The sequence below is a fragment of the Sylvia atricapilla genome, chromosome Z (assembly GCF_009819655.1).
Source record: "Sylvia atricapilla isolate bSylAtr1 chromosome Z, bSylAtr1.pri, whole genome shotgun sequence".
NCBI classification, from domain to species: domain Eukaryota; kingdom Metazoa; phylum Chordata; class Aves; order Passeriformes; family Sylviidae; genus Sylvia; species Sylvia atricapilla.
The window spans coordinates 60174671-60200003 of NC_089174.1; the positions used below are offsets into that span (position 1 = coordinate 60174671).

The 25333-nt window shown below is 35.5% G+C and overlaps 1 protein-coding gene across 1 annotated transcript in view; it reads right to left on the reverse strand.

Moving 5' to 3' along the window:
* KDM4C (lysine demethylase 4C) overlaps positions 1-25333 on the reverse strand; it is a 246651-nt gene that overhangs the window by 85633 nt on the left and 135685 nt on the right. The window contains exons 13-15 of the mRNA XM_066339406.1: positions 13704-13885; positions 12635-12851; positions 11631-11707 (exon numbers count right to left, since the gene is read on the reverse strand). Of these exons, the coding sequence (XP_066195503.1) occupies positions 11631-11707; positions 12635-12851; positions 13704-13885 (476 nt within the window). The remainder of the gene's footprint in view (positions 1-11630; positions 11708-12634; positions 12852-13703; positions 13886-25333) is intronic.

Genomic DNA, 25333 nt, shown 5'->3' on the forward strand with positions numbered 1-25333 from the left:
AAAAAAGAAAAAATAGAAAAAGAGGAAAAATTAAAGGCAGGAGAGCAGCCCAAACAAAAGAGAAGGTGGCTCTAAATACCCTCATTACAAGCTATAAAAATATTACCCTTATGAAGGACCTACAGGAACCAAATATTATGTCCTCTAAAAAAACACCACACATATCTTTGGTGAGCAGAAAGTATTGGTAGATACTTGTCCACTGTCTGCTGGACACAGGCCATAAGCAAATAGATCCCTAAGAACTAGTAAATTTCATCAGTGTTCATAACAAACCTGTGGGTAGGAACACAGATTTAAAGCCCATTAAAACAATTTTGTTAATTATGCTTCCATTGCCATACATTACAGAATCACAGAATCACTCAGTTGGAAAAGACCTCCAAGATAATCAAGTCCACCCATTCCCTAATACCTCAGCTAGACCATGGCACTGAGTGCCACATCCTGTCTTTTTAAAAACACATCCAGGGATGGTGATTTCACCACCTCCCCAGTCAGATAATTCCAGTACCTTTATCACCCTTTCTGTAAAAAACTTTTTCTAAATATCCAACCTGTATTTCCCTTGGTGCAGCTTAAGACTGTGTCCTCTCATTCTCTCAGTTCTCCCATATCCAGGAAACATGGCTATTAGTTTAACTTCTGTTTCAATACACCACAATTAATGAAAACGCAGAGGACCTGACAAAGACTGGATAATGTATAATAAAAAATGTGTATGTGCCATAGGTGGCAGTGAAGTAACATATGAACTAGTAATTATTACCCATGTTATTATCCATGAAGCACACAGACCTGCTGAGGTAGTCCAGCACTCCAAAAGCACCTCTCCTATGAAGACAGGCTGAGAGATTTGTTCAGCCTGGAGAAAAGTAGAGGTTTTGGGGAGATCTCATTGTGGCCTTTCAGTACTTAAAGGGGGCTTATTAAAAAGATGGGGGAAAACATTTTAGAAGGAGAAATGGTTTTAAATATAGATGAGACATAAGGAAAAAGTTTTTGACAATAAGGGCAGTGAAACACTGGACCAGATTGCCCAGAGAGGCAGTGAATTCCCCATCCCTGGAAATATTCAAGGTCAGGTCATACAGCGCTCTGAGTAAACTGATCTAATTGAGAGAATGTCCCCCTGCTCATGGCACGGAATTTGGACTATGCAACCTTTAAAGGTCCCTTCCAAACTCTTCGCTGATTCTGTGGTTCTGTGTTCTCACAGAGAAAGAGCGCGTCTGTGCATCCCTGTGTGCCTGCTGTCAACCTATATGTAAAAATCAGAAGAATGCATTTCATTATAAAGCATCACCTTAGAAGGTGTCCAATCTTTCATTTATTATTACTTCACAAATCCTTTGAACAAGTAATTTGGTCATTTGTATTTGCATTAAATAATAATTTCATAAGCATATTATTTTATACATATCTAAATTAAATCTTAGACCATTTTCAATTGCTCATCTCCTTAAAAAATCTCCATAACATTCTAGAATTACAAGAAGGCTTTCTCTCTTCCAGTATCTGTATAAAGTAAGATATGTCCATATAATTCACAACTTTTATACAGTAACATTTATTTAATTTTTCAGCTTTTTTATGGAAATAATGCAGTTTTTTCATAACAATACATATCATATTCACTGTTTCTGGACTAAATGTTTCCCCTTGATTTCAAGAAAACATCTTTGCTACCACCAACCCTTATCTCACTTCTCTGCTTCAAACACGTCAAGGAATTGCTGGAAGTCTCAAGTCAGTGTGAATTAACCATGCTTCCTTTGGTACATACATCCAGAAGATGGATCTCCTTTTTTGGAAGGGTATGTTGCTACTCAGGCATAGCTGCATATTAATTATTGTAGCATGGATAACTATTACACTAAATCCAAACCTGTTCACACTCATTTATATTTTAAAATGAATACGTTTGCTTATCTTTGAGCATTTTTTAGTGTCTGCCAAAATTCAGTCATATTCAGAGTAATGCTTACAAGAAGCAGTTTTCACACTTCCATATTCCCACACTTCATCAGCAATAGCTATCTCCATAGAAGACAGGAAGCTATCTGACACAGCAAGGCAGTAGCAATCAGCCAAGCCATAGCAAAGGGATATATATTAAGACATCTAACAGTTATTTTTATTGAAAACTATGACCATGCACCTTTCTTGTTAAACTGCTATTTCTCCTTTACTAAGGTCCTGTAAATTACAATAGTGTGCCCAAAGAGGTACATTTATCCAGTTAAATGAAAAAAAAAAAAAAAAAAAAAGCAGCTTATGTCAGTGGAAAACAGGGTAAAATAAAATATATCTTACTCTTAATGAATTGCACCTTACACATTTTCAAAAATTTCCTCTTAAAATGTAGTTTCCATAAGCAACCTAATAGTCTCTTCCAACTCTTTGGCATCCATGCCATTAGGGAGTTTTCATTAAAAATAACAAGTAGATTCCCTGCTTAAGCCTTTTCCTTTTTCCTTTATGCATAAGAAACATAAAAACCTCAGTTTGTCCCTCTACTTTTTTTTAGATTTTCCATCTACAGACTGTTAAGTCCGTTAAACAAGCACAATTTTTCCACCTAACTGACTTAATCTGTGGCCATGCTCTCCCTTCTGAAAAGCAATGAGAACAGATCTTCAATGATGTCAGGCAAAATATGTTTCATTTTTATCCCACATCTGGGGAGATGTGCTTACACAGCCATGAGTTGTGTAGCACATGGACAATAATCTTCAGGATCCTTTCAACAGGAGAAGCTGACATCACTGCTCTGCAATCCGTTGTCTGCATTCTAGCTTCAGTATCTTGCACTTTTCTCTAATTACCTCTTTTTTTCCAGGTTATCTCAGTAATTTATTAAGATCTTGTTCACTTCAGATTGCCCTTACTTCACAGGCCTCATTAAAAATAAGCCAAAAGCTTGTCTTCAGCTAACATCACCTGCAACAGCTTCTGCAAAAGGGATAACTATGCAGGCTGTGGCTGGTCAAGCCAGTAAAAATATCGTGTAATGCTTGACAGATGCGACTGAAAAAATGAGACTTGGAAAAGGGCTTGACTAGATACTTCAATAAGAAGGTAGTTGCTATCAAAGGAAACTAGCAGCAGATTGAAAACAAAGAAACAAACAAAAAATCAGAAAGATTCTTCACACAGTATGTGTCTAACCCACACTGCCAGATTAGGTGCTAAAATTTTACACTATTTGAGAAAGAAGCTGCATAAGTTCATGAAAAAGAAATCAAACAACAGTTACTTTTTTACTAAGGAAATAGACACTGCCTTTGGCTAAGACAATTTCTTATTTCCACATTGTAGGAGACTGAGAAAGCATTAGGAATGCTTGTTCAAGACACATATTCTTCATCAGGTATTAATTTCTTGCTGTCAAAGGGAGAATAACAGACTAGAATAGACTTCAGTTTATTTCTTACGGCACATCTTACTGTTGCATGTAACCTGCAGTTTTAAACCTTCATATGCAGAAAAAACACCTAGATATTAATGAAAATCCAAATGCTCGGCACTAAGCACATTGAAATATATACTACATATAATATACATTTAATTTTCCCATTTTTAGTGATCCAAAAAAAATGCAACTTTACTAATATATTATTATCATTCATTTAATAAGTTATTGTGGTAACTCCATTGTCACAGCTTTATTTAGCAGTAATTATACCTGAAGTAGTATTTTCAAGCAATTTCAATTAATTTTGGCGGGTGATTTGAAGCATCGTGTTAGAAAGAACATTAAAGATCATCTAGTCCAACTCAGCCAGCATGGGCAGGGACACCTTCCCAGACCAGGTTGCTCAGAGCCCCATCCAACCTGGCTTTGAACACTTCCAGAGATGGGGCATCCACCACTTTTCTGGTCAGCCTCAAGGTAAAAAATTTCTTCCTTACATCTAATCTAAACCTTCCAACAATTTAAAGTCACCACCACTTGATAATGTCTTAAGCACCAAGTAGGACAGTACCTATTTAAATAATGTATTTCCACTCTTTTTTCATCAGCTATTTTTGCTGTCCGTTGACTTTGAGTAGTATCTAAAAACATAAATATAGTGGTTAGGAAAAGTTTTGGGTTTGGTTTTTTCCCCCCGACATATTTGTAATAAGAGATCAAAACAGTTTCAAGAGTCAACTGCACCAAAGATGTGTCACAATAATGCCAATTTACTAGTCTCCTTTAAAAGCCACTAATTAAAACAGGCATCTAATGTTAAACTCAGTCACAGCTAAGTCAAATCGATACAAATTGTAGCGACATGGCTGTTAAACATATTTTGTTTTCTCCAAGCCATTCTGGTTGGCTTTTTAGATAGAAAACTTTGAACCAAAAACAGATGTCCTTAGTCTTCCATCTTTTCTCTCAATTGCATTGTAATGCCCAAGGTCACACTCCTAGTAGTATTGACAGAGATGTGCATTTGGATATGACATTGCTACATTTTAGCTGTCTCATTTTCCCAGCTTGTTTCTATTTGTGTCTATATTTATCCTCTTGTAAAGAGAAATGGGTTGGTGTTTCTCTTGAAAATGTTGTTTTCAGCAATGGTCTGCTAATGAACATGTTAATCTTTCTACACCAAGGGAGTAATTTTCACTTGGAAAATAGCTTTTGAAATTACTGAATTTCAATTCAAAGTCCACTACTGTATCTACTTTGAACTACTTCCTTGAGAGACAAACTTCCTTTTTTTAGTGACCAAATATTTGCAAAAAATAATAAACTGCAGAAAAATTGATGTTTATCTGTAGAGACCCAGATTCAAATTCCTGACCAGGAGCACCATTCATAACAGAGATGCTAGATGCTACCAGTATAGCTCACAACCTTCATTTGTATTGTATGCGATGCAAGTTCACACTGATTATGGAGGCTGAATAATTCCATGAAAGAGATACCCACCACAGGCTACTATCTATTTAACATGTAGAAGGATCTTTGGCTGCAAGCCTAAAGTAAGTTCTTGAAAATATTAGGTGGCCATGCTTCTTTCATGGATGAACGTTTTATCCTTTCAGATGCATCCAAGTCTGTCCAAGGCATCCACCTTTGGGAATTTCAAGTTTACAAATCATCAGCTACTTAATTTTCACATTTTAGTAATCTAATCCTGCAATCATTCAATCTGCTGTGCCCTTGATTTAAGGATAGCCAAAAATTTCCTTGCAGTTGCAGCTCCCATATCATGCCAACATAAAGCAACAATAATATAAAGAGCAAGAAGTGTTTCACTACACTGCCCATAGCATAATTAGCACTGATCCTCAAGACTGGAAGGAGCAGGAGAGAGCTTGCTGGGATAAGAAGATTTCAAAATGGCAGGAAAGAGAGGTGAGAAAATGAGAATATGGAGAAAATTCCAAAGCCAAAGAAGGAATGAGAAATGCGGCTGAAACTGGAATGAAAATCAAAATATTCATTCAGGTAACTGGAGTAAAAATAACTGTCACACTTGACAGGGGTGGGGGAGGTGGGTACTACGTAACCTTTCTCCCTAGAATGTGCAGATATGAAGTAAAACCATCCAAAAAGTATAAAATGCAGACTATTAGAGCCCTGAATTTGAAGTGTTTTCTGTCATAGTGGTAATTGGTCACTCAGATCTAGAAAATCCTTATAGTAGATAGAGAGCAACTGTTCCCAAGCAACTGAACAAGAAATATTACACTTTCCCTTTCAAAGAGAAGTCAAAAGAAATGACAGTAGCTTTCCATAAAAGTTAAATAAGCCAGTTAAAATATAAAACTGATAATTCTTCCTGCAAAATATAGAGAGATTGCAAAAATCACTTACACAGAGGAAAACACCTGGGGCAATTTCAAGCACAAATATAGGCTGGGTGGAGAATCAATAAAGATCAGCCCTTGTGAGAAAGAGTTGGGGCTCTTGGTTGGCAAGAAACTCAGTGTGAGCTGGCTAACAACCTAGAAAGCCAAACACATCCTGGTTTGCATCACAAATAGTGTGGTCAGCAGGTAAATAGAGGTGATTCTGGCCGTCTAAGAGACCCTGCCTGGAGTTCTGCATTCAGCTCTAGGACTCCAACAAAAGACGTGCTGAAGTGGGTCCACAGAAGGCCAAGAAAAAGATCTGGAGCACCTCTCCTGTGGAGACAGGCTGAGAAAGTTGGGGTTGTTCAGCCTGGAGAAGAGAAAGCTTCAGGGAGACTTTATCGTACCTTCTAGTACCTAAAGGGCCTGGAAGAAAGACAGTAAGACAAGGCTTCAAACTGAAAGAGGGTAGGTCTAGGTTACATACAAAAAAAATCCTTCATTTTGAGGATGGTGGGACACTAGTACAGGCTGTCCAGACAAGTTGTAGATACTCCTGGAAATTCCTGACATTCCTGAAAATGTTCAAGGCCAGATTGGATGTGACCCCAAGCAACCTGATCTAGTGAAAGACCATGTCAATGTTTAAGGTCCCTTCCAACCTTTCTACCATTCTACAAACACAGAGACTAAATGCTTAGCAAACAAAACAGGAATGATGGTGTATCTAACATATATTTATGTATGACAAAGTAAAGTAGGCTTATTCCCATTATTATAGACAGAAAATATTAGATTTAAACCTGAGTATCTTCAGAAGAAAATCTGAACCTTTAAGAAAGCAGCATAATACCAGCTGGGCAGGTCAGAATATCCTGCTACTGGCTATTTTTAGCATGTTTTCCCTCTCAATGACTTTGCAGCAGCACCTCTAGAGATCAGATACAGTCTTTGAGGATAAATTAAGATTTGTTGAGACTGAGGGAACTTTTCTGGTCCAGTTCCATCTCCAAGTGGGGTCAGATGCTGCATCTGATTGAAAATATAATTCACTTTGTTGGGAATCCCTTCCTCGTAATGTGAGAATACCCACACAGCTGGAAGTAACCAAAGCTGTCAAGTCTTTTGACATGGATATCAGCGGCAAAGGTTCATTTGGCAAACTCCAGTGAAGGAAATGAAAGGTCAAAATGAGCTCTGGGTTTGAGCCTTATGGCAGTTAGGTTAAAAACATATTTTCTGAGTTTAATGGTCTTCAGTTTGGTTTCTCTGACAGCATCAGACAAACACCGTATTTACAAACCTGTTAAAATATGTTGTTTCAAAGACTGAGTTTTGCACGCAATAAATATCCTGGTACTAGTATAATACCAAAATCAGAAAGAAATATAATGCTCCACATCTGAGTCCATACATGGTTACCATCACCATTTAAAATTCTCCCAGTAAGTCAACTTTTTTGCAGAGGTTTGCAAAAATTCAGATTAAAAAAATTATAAAAAATATTTTTAAAAAATAATCATGAGGCCTTATTTTTCTGAAAACATAACCAAAAAAAAAAAAACCATAAAAATATTTAGGGTTTCAATTTTTCTATTATAGCCAGATTTTCCTGTCCAATAGTTTCTTTTATTAACAATATTCAAATACATTTAAAGCTTGGTAGAAAAATCAGTCTGAAAATTAAGACACCAACTGACATGTATTGAGCTAATTTTGGCAGGTACCAGGCTCTGAAAACAGCAGTTTATAATGGAAACAGTAACACTGTATCAGCAAGAAGGGCACCACTATAAAAAGAACAATCAAAATAATTTTCAGTAGAGTGAAATGTGGCAGTTTCTGAGCAGAAATGTGGAAAAGCTCTTACATGCCACTCTTCTGATGCCTTTGGGAAAAAGAAACTAAAAATCCTTCAAATTACACAAAGGGCCACACTAACCATAAAATCCAAATAAACCCAAAGACTGATTTTCAATAAATAATATACAAAGCATGAAATGGTCATCTATAGAAAAAGAATTTCTGCCAAGCTATTTAAACATAGGATCTGTTCTCAAAATCAGTGCCAGCTAGCCAGATTAGGCACTTAACAGTTTCTGTAGCACTGTGGAGAACAGTGCAAGAATCATCCATGAAAAGTCATACATCTCCCTCTGTAGCCTTATGATCATGATCTACCTGATCATGAAGCAAGCCATTGAAATGTATTTACCTATTTCCTGACTTCTTCTTCTTTCTTTTTCCTGTCCTGAATCTTTTCCTCTGTCCTGTCCTCTAAACAACGAAAGCATTCTATGTTTATATATTATAGCTATTAGGTGACCACATCTTTACTCACTGTTGTTGTTGCATTCACTATAATGCCAGCCATTATTCTTCCTGACTTCACTAACTTTTTCTAGCTGAAGCATTTAAGATTAATGAGGCGTTTGTTCTCAATCAAGGCACTTTATACGAATACAGTTACACTTTCAGGATCCATGCAGATGACTTATTTAATATTATTTGATTTTTTTAAAATTGTTTTGGGGGATTGATTTATGGCTATTTTTGTCTATCAGCATAGACCATTCTGTATCACTCTTCTCTTTTGTCAATAACTGTTATGAAAAAGGACCTACTGCCTAATAGAATATAAAGATGTTTTATGTATCATGAATGCAGGTATATCCTAGAGGGTGAAAATTTGACATAAGTATTGTAAAGCATACTACTTCAGCTACTTAAAGATGCTGAAACTGCAAGAAACCAGGATGCTTCTGAATCCCAAAATCAGTTTTCTCTGATAATACAAAATGGAACAGCCATCAAGGAAAAGTCTGACTCTGTCAATCTAAATCCACACAGACATTTTTATAATTCCATATGTTAATGTTCATAGTTGGGATCCACACATAAACATAAAAAAAGTTTAATTTAGCTATTAAGACTACTCTCATTCCTACAGCGCTCTTGCACTTCATTGCTTTCCAAAGTCATATCAATATACAGAAACTTAATAGAGACCAAATTTTCCAAATAGTTAACATAACTGCTGTGATTTTAAGAAAGCATAATTTAACAGAATTTGAAATAATTTTGAGTAAGAGAAGGAATGAGAAGGATTTTTTCCTCCTAAGAAATGAACTTTGAAACAAGGCCGTATCAATAACTTCATCACTTCCATTATATTCTTCATTACACAACATTTTCTTTCTCCTTGTTTTCCAATCAACCTTCTCTTCAGGATTTAATGCCTTAGCCAGAAGGGAATTTCTCAGACAGGTCATTTTCAGCTAAATCTCCTTCTTCTAGGAATCAATATGAAGTGTAGGGGAAACAATTCCAAACATCCAGGAAGCTGGATTTTGAGGGAGTCGGTATTTCCTAATAACTAAATCTTCCCTTCTTGTGCACTTTTCTGACGTAAAAAAGTAAATTTTGGAAGGCGTGTATGTATATATAATTCCCACAGATCTGTTTCAGATCTTCTGCAACAGTTGCATTTTTTTCAGGAATGATCATCCAGATCAAAAATTTATATGAACATGATTTTTTTATTTAATTCATGTAGAAACTTGAAGCTCCGACTGTGTCAGTTAGAATATAGAATACACCCACACGATATTTTCTAAAAAAAAAAAAAAAAAAAAAAAAGGAATTTTCTTTAACTTCATCTCCCTCTCCAGAGAGACTTACAGTACTACAAAGCAAGTTAGCATACAATTAACATATTATCTGTAAAACAACAGGTATAGGAAAATAGGAAATACAGTCTGTGTTCAGTTTTAGTCAAAAAAGGTGTGTCTGGGCTGGAGAGGTCCAGAAAAGGGCCATATAGATAATCAGAGGACTGGGAAGCCTGCCATAGTGGAAAAGCTGAGAAAATTGAGCTTGTTTGGCCATGAGGGAAGACTTGACCATCTGGTTCTGGTATTTGGAAGGTGCCTATGAAGAAGATGGAGATTCCCTTTCTTACTAGAAATCACATAGGAGATACGAGGGGTAATGGGTACAAGTTATTCCTGGAGACAATGCGATTAGGCACAAGAGGAAAAAAATACACACTGAGAATTATTGCAGTAATCTCCCAAGAGAACTGGTGAGTTTCCCTATGTTGGACACTTAAAATCCATCTAACAGGGTGTTAGGCCATCTTGTCTAGAATGTGCTTTTGCCAAGAAAGGTTGGATCAGATGATTCTTGAGGTCCCCTTCCAACCCGCTATTCTATGATTATATAAAAAATTGCAAAAATTTAAAAATCAATTCAGAAAAGAAACATATGCATTTAATTCAAAGGAAACATAAAACTTTAGGCTGCAGGTTGGTATGACTAACTTGAATTGCTGATTTTTAAAACAGAAAGTAGTACTTTGGGATAGCAGTATATTTAATTAACTTGCCTTTTTTAATGTACAGAAGATTGGTTAAATGACAACCATATTATCTTAAGTATAATTCTAGGATTAGATAAAAGTATTGTACTATTTTGAAGTGAAAGCTGTTATGATAATCTAAGGCTATCATCCAAACTTTGAAGGGACAGAAACATTATCGTAAGACAAACAGGATGAAACACGCATCAGTAATTATTATCATGCTGATGTCAGGACTGAGATTCCACACAATCAAAAATATACTAGCATATTTAAGTGTTGGATACCAAACTAATAAATTTTTCCCCAAAGACAATTATAGCCACATTGCTTGCAATGAATAATACTGTTCAAACAAGCAAAAGAGAACTATAGAAAGAACAAAATTCAGTGTCTATTTTATCATTCTGCCTCAAGGCACAGTCAAATCATCTTCAACTATTCCTGAAAAATGTTTCCATAACATGCTTTTAAAAATCATAAAGGAGTAACTTCTATAAAATCTCTATATATCCTAGCCCTGTTGTTCACTAGTTTTAGAAATAAAAATTAATAGAATTTCCTGCTATTAGTATTAGCTTCTGCTTAAAGCTTCTACAAGCCATCTTGTCCCTAAAAGACAAGACAGAGATTCCCCTTCGTACAATGAGTCACATGGAAAGTACAAGGAGTAGTGAGTACAAGTTATTCCTAGAGACAATCTGATTAGACACAAGAGGAAAAAATTTACAGGCAATTGCTTATGTTCTTCTTAATTATTAATACACATATAATTTGACATTACAGAATCTGACTTTTTTTTCTTTCTACCTTCCCCTCACTATACTACGAAGATTTCATTTTTTCAACCCTTCCTTATGGAACGATTGACATCTACCAGGAATGATTGAAAGAATTTTGGTTTACTGCAATTTCAGTTGCAACTCTTGCATCTTCCATCATGCTTTTTTGAACACTGTACGTCTACTATTACACACAGTTCTTCAGCTGGACTGTTACCAAAAATGAAGAGAGCAGGAAGATTGTTTCATGGGTTATTTTCAGGCTTTGCTTCTAGTACAAAGCTTCAGATTCTATAGAACTGATGACGTGTTCAGTTTGTGGCCTGAACAGAGGGTATTCTAGTAACCAATGAAAGACAAAAATTGGGTTATACCTATTTAGGACAAATCCCACTTTTTTCTCTTTCTCTCTTTTATGTGCATTTTAATTTTCAGGTTTTGCTGGAGCAGGTTTTTTTGCAAAACTATATCCTGTTTGCCAATCTTTTTCATGAGTCTATGAAACAGTTCCAAGTTTGTCTATCAAAATGCCATTACATTTTGCATTGAAATCTACTCATATTTTACAAATAGCTTTTCTCCAGAAAATAAGATTATAAAAAATATGCAGGCTGCCTACCACATGAAATAATGCACATGCTATCTTCCCCCTCCCCTGCTTAATTTCTAGTGTGTTAGACAGCTAAACAACTTACAGCTGTCCAGGCTTTTTTTCTGCATCGAGAACACAACCACTCTTTATGAACTTCATGAGAAGGAACACCATAGCAACCTAGAATAAAAGAGCTGGATTGATTATTATATTCTGCCTTTATATCAATGATGTCATAAAATTCAATTATTCATAAACCTTAGTAAAACACATGTCTGTCCTGTGACAAAGGAGACTTTTACAATCTAGGCTTACTGTTAATATCATAGTCTATGAAATATATCTTCCCAAAACTTAAATAAAAAGCACTCACAAAAATCCCCATAAAACAAACAAAACAAAAATCAAGCAAAACAAACTAAAAAACAAAAAACCCCAAGCACCCAAAAAGCCAAAATCACAATGAATTTCTTCTTTTTGTCATCACAATATCGTATCACCAACTCTTCCTGAAGTAAAAATTTGACTTAATGTACTGATATTTATTCTGTGCAAATATATCATATTTCAAAATATCTCATGGACTTCTTAGACTTAACTATTACAGTTCTGCAGTCTTTAGGAGATTCTGTAGAAAAATCCATGCATTCATCAGTTACTGTTGCCATAAAAAGAATGTTAAGTGAAGGAAAATACTGCATCCCCCAATTTAATAGCAATATTCACAAGTCCTCTAGGAGAATTTCACTCTAACTACTTAATAAGGACAAACTAGCATTGCACAGTGATTTAAAATAGAGAAGCAAAAGAGTAGTTAAATCACTAGAACAGAAAAAAGAATCAGAAGTTTGTGATCATTGGAAGATCACGAGACATTGGAAGATTTACAAGACACATAATTCTTCACTAGTTTCACAGGAACCCTGAAAAAGTCAGAGAAAATGTAATGTAGTTTTCAAAAAAAATTAGCCAGTGATCGCAGCCTTACAAATGCAGATGTTCTTCAAGTACTTCTAAAGACATGCTAGAGGTCTAGCTAACTATTATTTATCAATAAAGCAAAATTTAAAATTACATTTTTGCCAACAGAATAATTAGATTATTTACTTGCATGAACCCGTAAGCAACACTTTGCACATGAAATCAGAAGACTTGTTCCATCTTCCTCAACAAAGGCATTTGATGAATCGTTTTCAGTGTTTTCTTCACTATAAATAAAACACATCTCTGGAATAAGAGGTTTGGTCTTCTCATTTTCTGCCATCAATGTTTCTGCTGAGTTTGCATCACTGACAGTAGGACTTTCTTCATCCTGATTTTCTGGCTGGAAAATAAACAAAATCTATATTTAAGTAAAAGAAAGGAGAGTCTTACTCTTCCTTTTGACAATGAAGAAACTATTCCACCCCTCTCCACTTTCGCAGTAACAGTTTCATGAGAAAATTAACTGCTTCTAGGTATTTATGACAGTTACTTTACCTTGATTGTTTCAAATAACTGTGACATCTAGAATAGCACTCAGCCTGCAAACCTGTAGTGTTATTGCAGCAGTGTTCAGTGGTACTGTACCTCTTAGGCCATTTAACTGGGTCCAGTACAATAAAAACTTTTTTCCTGGTTCCCATGCTGAGGAAATTTGACTTTAACACCTTCAGAATTAGCAACACAGTACTACAACACCATTTTTATTTGCCATTTGACACAGTGATTCCACAAGACAGTATCAAACAGTGCTCTGCATTAGATTTGCTTCCAAGGGAATATTTTTCTTGAGAAGGCCTAAGTACTGTGGAAACACTTATTTCCTCAACACTGAAGGAATACAGCATAGAAGAGACTCTGACAAAAAGTTTTTGGAGATGGGCATATAAGGAAATAATTAGAAGATACAAACCTTCTTGGGTTCACCACACCAAAAAGTGTAATTTCAAGGGAAAAATACACACACACTAACATGAACCCAGCATAAATGGTAGTAGGAGGCATACAGTGTCTGCAGCCAAGGATAAAGGGAGGTGAACACAGCATCAGTTCTAATTTTAATAGTAGTGAGTTTATTCACCTGTCTTACAAATGAAATGCATAAGTTTATCTTTTTTGTAATTTCTTGGAAATTAAGTAGCCAGGCAGCTATTTCACACTTCATCCAGAGATGAAGCTGGAGAATCTTGCTTACCTTATAGTACGGCATGAAAAGAGTGCAAATGGCACAGTGAGGTTCCTTCTTTGCACAAGCTGCATTGTATTCCTTTTCGGCATTGAAATTGCATGGTTTTGTCTGCCACAGGTAGACCAGAGGCCTGGCCCATGCCTCTGACTCTTGAACTTTCTCTTCATTTAAGGAAGTCTCAGGCAGTTCTAAAAGAAAGCAAACAATTACTGTTTTGTAGTCATGGAATAGAAATAAACAACAATGAATCTGTCACATGCTAACAAAGAAGATCAAACAATGTTACAAGAAGTCTGTGTGCAACTTTAGGTGTAAAAGAATGTTGTGTCAGGAAAAAAAACCACAATTAAGTACTTTGACATCTGTGTCATGAGCTGACTGCCTCAGGTACAGCATAGGAAAGTAGTTCTACTGTTTACAATTTGTATCCGTATCAACAACATTATATCTCACTCTCCCACTGTCTCCTTAATCCCTCCAAAATCTACCCCCTCTCCCAAGCACACTGCCCTAAATTCCTTATGGATGAAACATATTGCATCCTGGCAACAGCACCAGACAAATCTCACACAGGATGGTACCTCACAAAGTCTTCATAGAAAATGACACTCATTTTCCAAAAGGGAGAAAAAGGGAAACATTATAGGCAGGGAGTAAATAGGAAGAATCAGATCTAATAAGCAGAGAGACGTGCACGCTGGCTCATATGGAGCTTATTAAATCTTTCACAATCAATGAGAATGCATGTAGGTGTCATCAGAATAATTACGTGAACATAGAAAGGAAAATGTGAAAAGTCTTGAATTAAACATTTAGATAACAAAACCAGTCTATAGCATACAGTCCTTTTCTAATGATGTATTTAAGAAAAATGGTTCACTTCAGAAGAAAATTCCAACACAGAGAAACATTTAAGTACATTAAGTTGATTCATTGCATTCTTTCAGCCCACGACTGCTTTCTCCACCTTAAGAGAAAAGCAGAGGCTTTATGGGTCTCCTATGATAACATTGCTACAAAACCATTATAAAGTTGGTAATATTTTTATGAGTGTTGAATAGCATATAGACTAAAATATTTGTTTACAAGCAAGACAAATGTATTAAAAATAAATTAATAAATATATCCTTCATGTGATTTTTAATCCATTTTTTATAGTTTCTCTAAAGAACTAATATCAATTCAATAAACATTTGCCAATAATGTGGATAGAAGTGCACAAAGAAAACAACTGCAAAAAAGCTGTCAATATTTACCAGGAGAGCTTTCTGGTAAAAAACTGAAGGTTTTTCAGTGAACAGCAGTGAAGAAACAGATGAACACAAGGAGAAGATAAACATATAAAATGCCAGCATTATTTTTATAATTTTTTAACTACTTTCTTTTTAAGGTAAAAGCTTAGCGAAGTTTTTGCTTAAAAATTTCTGTCCAATCATGTTTTTTCTACTGCTTGCAATTTTAAAGAACTTTAAAACACATAGCCCTGAAAGTTATTTCTCTAGTTCTCTTTCTATCTATTTAAATTTTCCTTTCAAGAGTCATCTTACAAATACTGTCAGCCTTACAGACTTTAATTCTTCCTTTAACATTATTTTCCTTTAAGAGCTAGTAGTCATTACTTTAAATATTTTCATTATAGTTGTGACCTCACAGAAAATCCAGAGATTAATTCTCCCTTATGCAGAAAACAGAGGCACACAGAATTTGTAGTGAAGGTTTGTATTATCTTCCATACCTATTATCCATTTTGAAAGTGACATCCTTCAATTGCATCACTCCTTATCATCACTGAATAATTCTCCCATGATCATTGAAGACTTTGCCCAGAACCTCAGCCTGTAATGCTCCTCTTTACTCAAAAGTCTTCACATTTGCAGTCCTGGAACCAAGTCTCAGCTGGTAACTGCAGTTCTCTCGTACAGTGTTATGCCTTTTCATTGCCTACAGCAGACTGCTGAGTTCATAACTATATTTGTCCTGGTTTTAATGGAAACAATATTTACATCTTAATTTCATATAAACTCCATAATTTCAGTTCCATCTTGTGTGATGTTTACAAAGGATTTCCCAACCAAAAAAATTAAAAAGAATGCAAGACATAAGAATAAAGCTGGCTTTTAACAGATTTGTTGTTGCTTTCAAGAGTTTCGTATTTATTTCTAAACCTCATTACAAACAAAGCCAGGGACAATATGTCACATGCATATGTACCAGACCCTATCTTTCACAAACTCATAAAAATTTAACTCTATTTTAATAAATTTATTTTCTCCTTTACATTATGTTTAAAGCACTTCCAGTTAGCTATTGACTAGAAGCAAACACTCCTCATTATTTGCCTCTGATCTCTAACATCTATAATTCTGAATTCTGTGTCTTTCTATGTCCTTTGAGGTATGACTGTCTTCTCCATGTTTCTTACTGCAGTCTTCTGTCTCTGCATGAACTACACAGTCTGTTATCACTATTGCAAGGCTAATAAATTCTCCTCAAGAATTTCCCAGGCAACCTTGAGCCTAAACTACCATCTTTCAAGGGCTTCAGACATATTAGTTCATCTCCTTACAATCAACATTCACCCACCCACACTGAAATAATGAAATATCAAAAGAAACTAGTGTTAAAAAAAAAAAAAAAAAAAAAGTTACAGAGTACATTACCCCATTACAAAACATGAGAATGCTGCCTTAAACAACTTCTTCACCAGGGACAACATGCAATCTTTTGTGTAACTATTCTACATCAGTAGAACATGTGCAGTTTCACTTTGTATGCTTCATCAGCATCAATGAGAGGAAGGATTTCCACATAAGCTTCTCTGGTAGTACAAGTGGAGGTACCTTCCTGGTTTCCATGTAGTCACAGAGTTATGTACCATAAATAAAAACTTGGAAATCTGGTTTACCAAAATAGGCAAGAAAATTAAAATAAAAACTAGCTCTCCAATTGTTTGAGAGAAGGCATAGGGAATATAATTACCTGATGTAACAAACAAACTGTGCTGTCTTGGCACAGTTCATGGCCTTTCTTCACTTGTTCATTTGATAATTCCAATGTCCTATTTACATCCAAAAACATAATGGAAAACTTAAATGATTTTTAGATTTCTTTTTCTTTTCTGTTTATCCAGTGCTTCTCATTCCTTTTATTTTCTTAAATTACTCCTTTCATTACTTACTGTTTAGCTGAAGAGCAATCTGTAGTTCAGCCTAAAATAAATTTACTTTCCTTATTTACATTATTGCATGCAATTTCAGAGTAGACATTTGGGGCCCTCATGTAAATGCAGTGTTTCTCTGATCAGACATATCTGTCAGAAGGACGCAAAACAACTGCAACCTCCAGCTGGCTCTATTCAAAATCCACCTTAACTGAGGATTCTCAAAGTAAGAACAATTTGTAATGTTCATACTGACTGAAGGATCTCAGAAACTTACTGTCATAAGCAAGCATACTTTTTACTTTAGCTGTGAATCAATGCCAATTCCAAGTATTCAAAACCTGCAAAAACTGTGGTGGAAGCATCTGTTCCTACAGCGAAAGATACACTGCCTCCCACACCTACACAACAAGCACCTACTTTATAAGACTAGTATGTAATGTTTCAAGAAACACTATGAACATGATGTTTCATCCATAATATTACATATTGGCATTTGTCTGAAAGAGCATGAGAACGCTCTTAGTACCTGCAAAGCAAGTTTTGATGAACAGTCCCTTATGCAATGCTGGCGACCAACAACACTCTACAATATGCACCATTATGCAATCAAGCCTCCACTGTGATAACTTGACCTTGCTCTAAGAGCAGCTATCCACAGCCCAAGACTGGCAACTTGAAAGATAAAGGTCAGCCAATGCAGTGATATGAAACATAATATACATCTATAGGGAGCATTTTCTGTACGCAGCACATGAAATGGAGCTGGGGAATCTACCTTGACTTCTGTGCCTGCTGTAACTCAGATCAAGTCACTGACACGTCCTCACAGTTCGCTGACAATAAAGGCATGAACAGGACTCTGCACAGGTGCACAAAAGAACTCCTTGGTGTGAACGCTGGTGCTCTGGTATAATTTTTTTTCAGCTTTTCAGCATGCAATGTACATTTCAAATTAAGAGGTAATCAAGACAAAAGTAAATAAAACATCCTTAGTATTCTTCCATACGGAAACTTTTAACTCAACTACAGTACAAAATACATCTCATTGTGAGAGAGAATAAAAGAAAAATACAGGATTTGAACCTGCTAGCTGTAACAAGAAAATCTGCACCTCAATTGACTGCACTGTTCAAGAGATTGTACACATGGACAGACTGACAAATACCAAGGAAAGGTATTTATATTGCAGGTCTGTTAGTGTGCACATTTTTTGATCATTCTTATATGGATGAAGTCCATTTCTTGTAACTTCTGTTACATTTCTTGCTGTAAATCTATCACACATTCATGCTGAAGTCTAAAATAGTTTAACAGTCAAAAAATTTATTAACTGGATGATGTAATGCAGCCTATCCCTAAGTATGTAAAAAACATCCTATTGTCACCACTAATAGTGGTCAGATATCTTGAATCCCCCTAAACCACCTGGGCATTTTTACTTCACTGCAAATATAATGTTTTTTTTCTAGTATTACTTTACCAGACACAATTCATAATTAGGTAAAGTATTTTGTTTCCTAAGCAATTATACCAAGTGCTCTTTTTTCCAACAGAAAAGCAGAAACACTTGATGATAGAATTACAACTTTAAATAAATGCTTAACAGATGATATAAATCTTACTGCATCATATTGTGCTGATTTTGGCTGGGGTAGAGCTAATTTTCTTCACTGTAGCTAGTATGGACTGTGTTTTGTATTTGTACTGAAAATTATATTGATAGTATAAAGATGTTTTGTTATTGCTCAACAGCGCCTGCAGAGAATTAAGGCCTTTCCTGCATCTTTGTGCCACCCTGACAGTGGCACAAGAATACAAGTACAAGAATATTCCAATTGTCTCCCTCATGGGGTACGTGCGGGAGGGAGTGAGCAGCTATGTGGTGCTTAGATGCCAGCTGGGCTTAAACCACAATACATATAATTCAGCCTTCTACTGACAATACAAGGTGATTAGCAATGCTAAACTTGATGATAGTTCCTGCTATCATATTCATACCTGAAAAGAGTATTTCTATAGGATCCATTAATCTCTATAATGTAAATAAATCTCTATAATAAATGTCTCTAATAAATCTCTATAATTTCTCTACTTCAGAAATACTAGTTCTCATTAATATGATTATTCATATGCATCTGTACCCCTTCATATATTTAAGGAAAGTAAAACAATTCATTAAAACTAACTGTATAGACAAAAGAAAATTAGAGCCCAAGACGTGTTTCGATACAAAGGAAACGCTTTCCATAGCAAAGTATTTCTAAACAGTCATTATGCTGCTTTCAAAGTGAGTAAGTGAATGAATGAATTGTTTTCACTAATGTTATCTGTCTAACAGTTTGTAAGAAACTTGCTCCAACACACAATGCTAATGCTTTGAATGATTTTTGCTTACTAAGTTAAACTCAAATTACCAGGCAGAAAACATTTGGGCCATTTGCAGAATGGGCTGTTGCCAGCATTTGCTGATTTAACCCAGCAGATGTGAAAAGTCATAGACAGTAATACAGTACAATTTGCTTTTGCCAATCTCAACAATGATTTTGCTGCTTGGGGTTATGTTCCACTGATGTTTCCTGGCTTTGTACAGCAGCATTCTCCACCAGGAAGAACACAGAAGCACCTGTTATTTTTCAGGTAGTAGAGCATAATCTCAGCCCTGGAAAACATTACCTGTAGTTTCTAATGTTCTGGAGGAAATAATAGTAATACGAATAATAATTAAGAAAAAAAAACCACTAAATTTTTTTTAAAAAACCAAACAAACAAACAAGCAAAACCCCACAGTCAAGAAAAAGTCTTCTACTAGAAAACTTTACTGTTCCAGCAGTGTATCAGCAAGTTTAGTTTCAGAAATTGTCTTTTTTATTTCAGTAATGAAAGACATAGATCTCATAGCAAAATATTAACAGGAAAGCTTTTTAATTTATTGTACTGTTCAAGAACTTCCATTTCTTGTATGGGACCATTGAGTACAAGTACTGTGAAGTATGCATCCACTTTTGGTTAGAGAGCCTATTTGCCAAATTAGCCATTAATACGTCAATTCTCATAAAAATTGCATGTAAAGACAACTATATTGAATCAGAGCTCTAGAAGTTAAGTCAAAGAAAGTTAGTTAAAGCTAAATTAGGTTTAGCTCCCAAAATGAAGTAATGAAGTGCTTTAATAAAAAAACCAGTTAAATATAAAAACAGTATAAGACATCAGTTGTAGCAGATCTCAAAATATTTTGAAACGCTTGAAAAATTCAGCATTAAAAAAAAAAATTAAAAGACAATTCCAAAGATTTGGAAAATTTGATACTGGGATACTTTGACTTTCCTTCAGCATAGTATTAGAGCCCCCTAATGGAATTCAAATTTGTTTTGTGATTGAACTGTGTACTGTGATTGCTACACTTTGCTCAATATAGTTTGTACGTCTTGTGACCGAACTGTGTATTACAATTCAACATCCTCCTAAACATAATTTGTATCTTAAGTGTAACTTAAATGCATTGCTGTATCACTCTGCTAAATCAAAATCCCATGTAATTTCAAGTAATTTCAAATATGAAAATTCTGTATTGTTCACTAAAACATTCTCACACAGAATATCCAGAAGAATCTGGTTACATTAACTGGCACAGTCAGCAGGCTTTTCCTGAGGGTGAGTTGTACCCACTAAAATAGTAATGATTACTTTGGCAAAAACATTCTTTCTAACTTGGTGTTAGTCACAAGTAAGAACCTAATAAGGAAAATCTCACTGTGATTAAGACTGGCTGCAGACAGGACCATTACCATTTAAAACAGTAAATAAAGTTAGTATAAATACTAGCAAAGGCTGGAAAAATCTCACCAATAACTTTGAAAAGGAAGAATGGGAATACCCTGACCATGATTTTTCATGGAGTGCAGGAAGCACTAATACTTCAGATGAATATGAAAAATTGAAAGGTTCTAAGAAGTTGAAGAAAGAAGGGAAAAACAGGGCTTCACAGGTTGCTGGGGATTTATTTATGAGCACTAGCGACTAAAGAGGAGGAGAAATTAACAGAGCATATTAGAACAAGTAAAAGAAACAGCTAAATAGCATAACTTTAACAAAGTAAAATTCCTATTATACTGCATTTTCAATATGTGGAATAGGTAAACTGACCCTGTCAGGCTGTGCTGGACCCCCAATCTTTCTCTCTAACAAATCAAAGCAACTAAAATGTATTTGATTTATATTGCTATGGTTCTGATAAACTTAGAGAAAGCTCTGAGGATTTATACCATTCAGTCTACCTTTAAATGATCTATAAAACTAGTTTTACGGAACTCTAGCACTGTTATTTTTGAAAATTAACCTCTTTTCTTTTTTTTTTTTTCTTACTAATTACTGCAACAAAATAATTCTTTATTTGAAACTTTAAATCATAAAGATACCAAATAATTACAAGGAGTAAAAATCAATCTTTCATTCACAGCATTCCCTAAATAGTTGCATTCTGCATGCACAACTCTTTCGTGCACATGGAATGTAGAATTTAACCTTGCAGGTAAGAGTCAAATTGTCAAAGATGTCCACTTATTCTGGCTACCTAAGGTGAAGCACCAGACATTGTTACTGATGCTGAAGTCCATGACCTATTCAGTGTCTCCAGAAACAGAGCTACTTACCATGCTGAGAAGCCAAGCCCAAAGGTGACCCACCAGCTAGGCAACTTTTCAAAAATGTGGACAGGAGGACACAGAAAGGGAGAGATTCTTAAATCTGTACAAACTGCCAACATGATATTAGTATCATAATTTCCATTACTGTATATATGTATATATATATAGAGTGTGTATATATTAAAGCAATTCCAGTAATTTTACCTCTCTTTGCACTGTGCAAATTTAAATAATAGCCCCTGTGTTTATAAATCTGTTCAAAGAAGCATCTCAGCAAAATCAAAGCAGAAAGAAAAGAAAATATGCTGGAATCTACTGCACAGCCTATCAGCAAAAAACATAGTTGTCAGTACAAAACCATTACAACCCCAGACTACAAGCTAAAAAGCAACAGCAGCTAATGTCTGCTCTATTGAAAAGCTTTAATTCATGGCATTTATTAACAGCTGCTTTCTCAGTTCCATTCCCTCGTGTAATTTTTCACAGTTCTTTTGAAAAAAAAAATCATATTTTGCATTCTAATGTGATCTGCTTGTGGTCCATGTTCTTATTACCAAAAAAAACCCCTTGATCAATAACTAAAATTACATTGGAATTTAGGAACTTATATAGCAATCCATGTATATGCTTACTGATTTAACAATTAAACACCATAGTCTTCCAGGGTATACATCTGTACAAAAGTGGAAGAGAAGCCATCAGATAGGTCTTTTCTATTAACAAAACAAGTCCCTCAGATACAACAGAATTCCTTGGTGGTACTTTCTTATTTTGGAAATTAAAATGTAACATCATGGACCATACAGCCAAATACTATATGATCAAATAAATATTCAGTTATGCTGTTAGAGTGTTTTAGAAATAGTACGAAGCAGAGCCACCAACATACTCCTGTTTTATGCTACTCTGTAGAGAAAAAAACAGTACCAAGTGGGGCAAACATATTTTATGGTTATTTTGTATCTCTCAGGCAGCACAAATCTAATCTATCAATACATCATTCCAGCACAAGTTCCTCTGGACAAAACCTAAGTGAAATTTGAGGAACAAGGTTACTTGAATGGGTTCATTTTAGTTGAGAATGACCAGAAGTTCTTCACTGAACCAAGGTATTTTCATAAGTATATAAGTTAAGTAGAGAAGACGCAAAACAGACTCAATCACAGATCCAAATTCACGTCAAATCAATGCCCAAATTATATTCATAAATTTCTATCTTCAAGCTACATTACCTGCAGATCACTAAAACAAATACACCATATACACTTCATCACTAGAAAACAATTGTATTTAAACTCTTTCAATAATAAATTTATTAAATGCAATTATTTTGTACATTAAACTATATATATTACATACACTTCTCAGCCAAGAAAAAAAAGCTAGCAAAACCCCTTTGGTATTAAAATTAAGTCACTTTCAATACTAATGGTTTACTATGCAGCTTCAGATTTTGACAAAGGCGATGATAATTCTATGAGCTAGGCTTTTTTTTTAATTTGAAAAACTAAAGCGTCCTGGATTTTAGTGCACAAAGTATGTATTCTATCATCATCCTCATGAGCTGTTGAAACCAGGTGGGGCAGTGCTTCATTTGCCTCCTCCCTCTGAGGTGCCTTCTATTAATGGCCCATCGATGCCTTGCCCATGACTCATAGAAAACTCCCTCCAGGAGCTCTCTCTTTTTAATGGGCCACCAAGGACCTCCTGTATGACTCATCATCCCATTGTGAGATGCTCCACCCATGGGGAGGAGCCAAGCATTCTCACTGGATATAAGCTGTGATTTGGGACAGATTTTGAGGCAGCTCTCACCCACTGGATTCCCAGAGGACTGGAGCTACCAGACCTTTCTATGAGATCACTGCTTCAGGAAGACTACCTCACCTGGACTGCTTCCATCACCCTGCTCAGATTGTATTCTGACTCTGCCAGTGATCTTTTGTATTACTGCATGTACGTTTTTTTCTGTTGTTGTTGTTTTTTGTTGTTCCCCCCCCCACCACCCCCCCCATCTTCCTATTAAACTGCATTTCTGACCTGGAGTGTCTCACTGGCTTTGCTTTCAAACCACAACATAAAGTTATTATGAAGTAACTTTTTATGCAATAATCTGCACCAACATATCAATTAATTAATCCTTTACAAATGCAAGTCATGTGGGTTTTGTGTTTCTCTTTGTACCATAACTACAGAAACAGAAGCTCAGATCCAGAAGATCACCCTACAGAAGAGAGATCTGTCTCCTTGGTAAATGTCACATCCAGTTTGCTTACCCACTCCACCGCTACCCTTGAGAAGGCAACTGAGAGCTGCACTAATGCAGCAGGAAATTCATTTTGGCACACCTGATAATGAGAAATTATATATGCCTTTCTATACAAGAGTGCAATTCTATCCAGCCCTTTATGAGATGAAATACTATATTTTAAAGCTAAGAAAGCAACACAATTAGAGCTGCAAGGTTCATCTAGAGAAAAATGACTCTTCAATGATCACAACATACACCACTCTCCAGCAAATGAGGATAAATGTTAGAAGAACTGGTTCATATTCCACTCTTGACCAAAATATTGGCTAATCTTAGATTCTGGAGCTGTCCACTAAAAGACAGTCAACTGCTACTCATGAAATATGCCAAGATACAAGAACCAGCAGTGGTAATAACCAAAGCTGTCAGTTCTTGCCATTTCCGGAGATCAGCTGCTGGCCCTCAAGGCTGACAAGAGTACTGGAAATTCAGGAAAAGCTTTTATTTAACCTTTTAGCATATACCTTTCGTAAATACCTACTAAAGATTATACCATATTTTTATAAAAGGTTTCTGGGGGTCATCAGAACACAACATGCTTCGTAAGTGTCAGAACTTTTTTATAATTATGATTCAATTTAAACAAAACAGAAGTAATGCAGGTCCCAGAGAAAAGGACAGAAAGCAAGTTTTTCTGCTTTTCACTTTTCACTTCACTTTTCACTTACACTTTTGAGGGGGTAAATAGCGCTGGACTCCTCAGTACTAAATGATGATGATACATGAAAAAAATACATAAATTTTGTGCTTTATTAACCCATACTCACACAAAAGCAAAGTCTTTTAAATAAGTAAAACTTCATTCAACAAAACATTATGAGAGGGAAAGCAATACCGGAAACTGTAATACTACTGGGATAAGTATAAACATGTCTCCATCAACTGGTTAACAAATTCTTATTAACCTACGCAGCACCAGGAAAAAAACATTTTTGAAGAGAGAATCTTCATGCAAGATCTCCCACTTTAATCTCTGAAACAAAAGAATAGTAAGTAACTGCATCTGCAAGTGTCGTTTCCCCCTATTTAAGCAGGCTTAGCCTATTTATGATGTTACTGAACAAGTCTTAAATGGTTTGATTTCTAATATGAAATCAAGCACATCTCACAGGATGCTGACAGTAAATGTAAACCCTAAGGCTTTATACTATCTCATAGCAGAAGCCACTGTTTCCATTTACAAAAGTTCTCATTTTCTGTTTCCTTATCTTACAAACTAATGAAAGCAAAATTACTTTGAAATTCTAAGTCATACTTAAAATGCTAAAAAACATATACAAAGGGCCCCATACTGAATTCAGTCCATATGCTATAATTATATCATTTAGAGCAATGGGAAATTTTAGTCAACGTAAATCTAAAAAGAGTTTCTAATGTTGCGTGACCAAACAGTGCTAGAAAGAAATCTCTGGGACCAATCAATGTGCATGCAAAGTTACTATGCTTGCTCCCTCTGCTGAATTTGCTTTTTTATTGCTTAAGTGAGCAGAAATACAACTGTATTAAATACAACAGAATA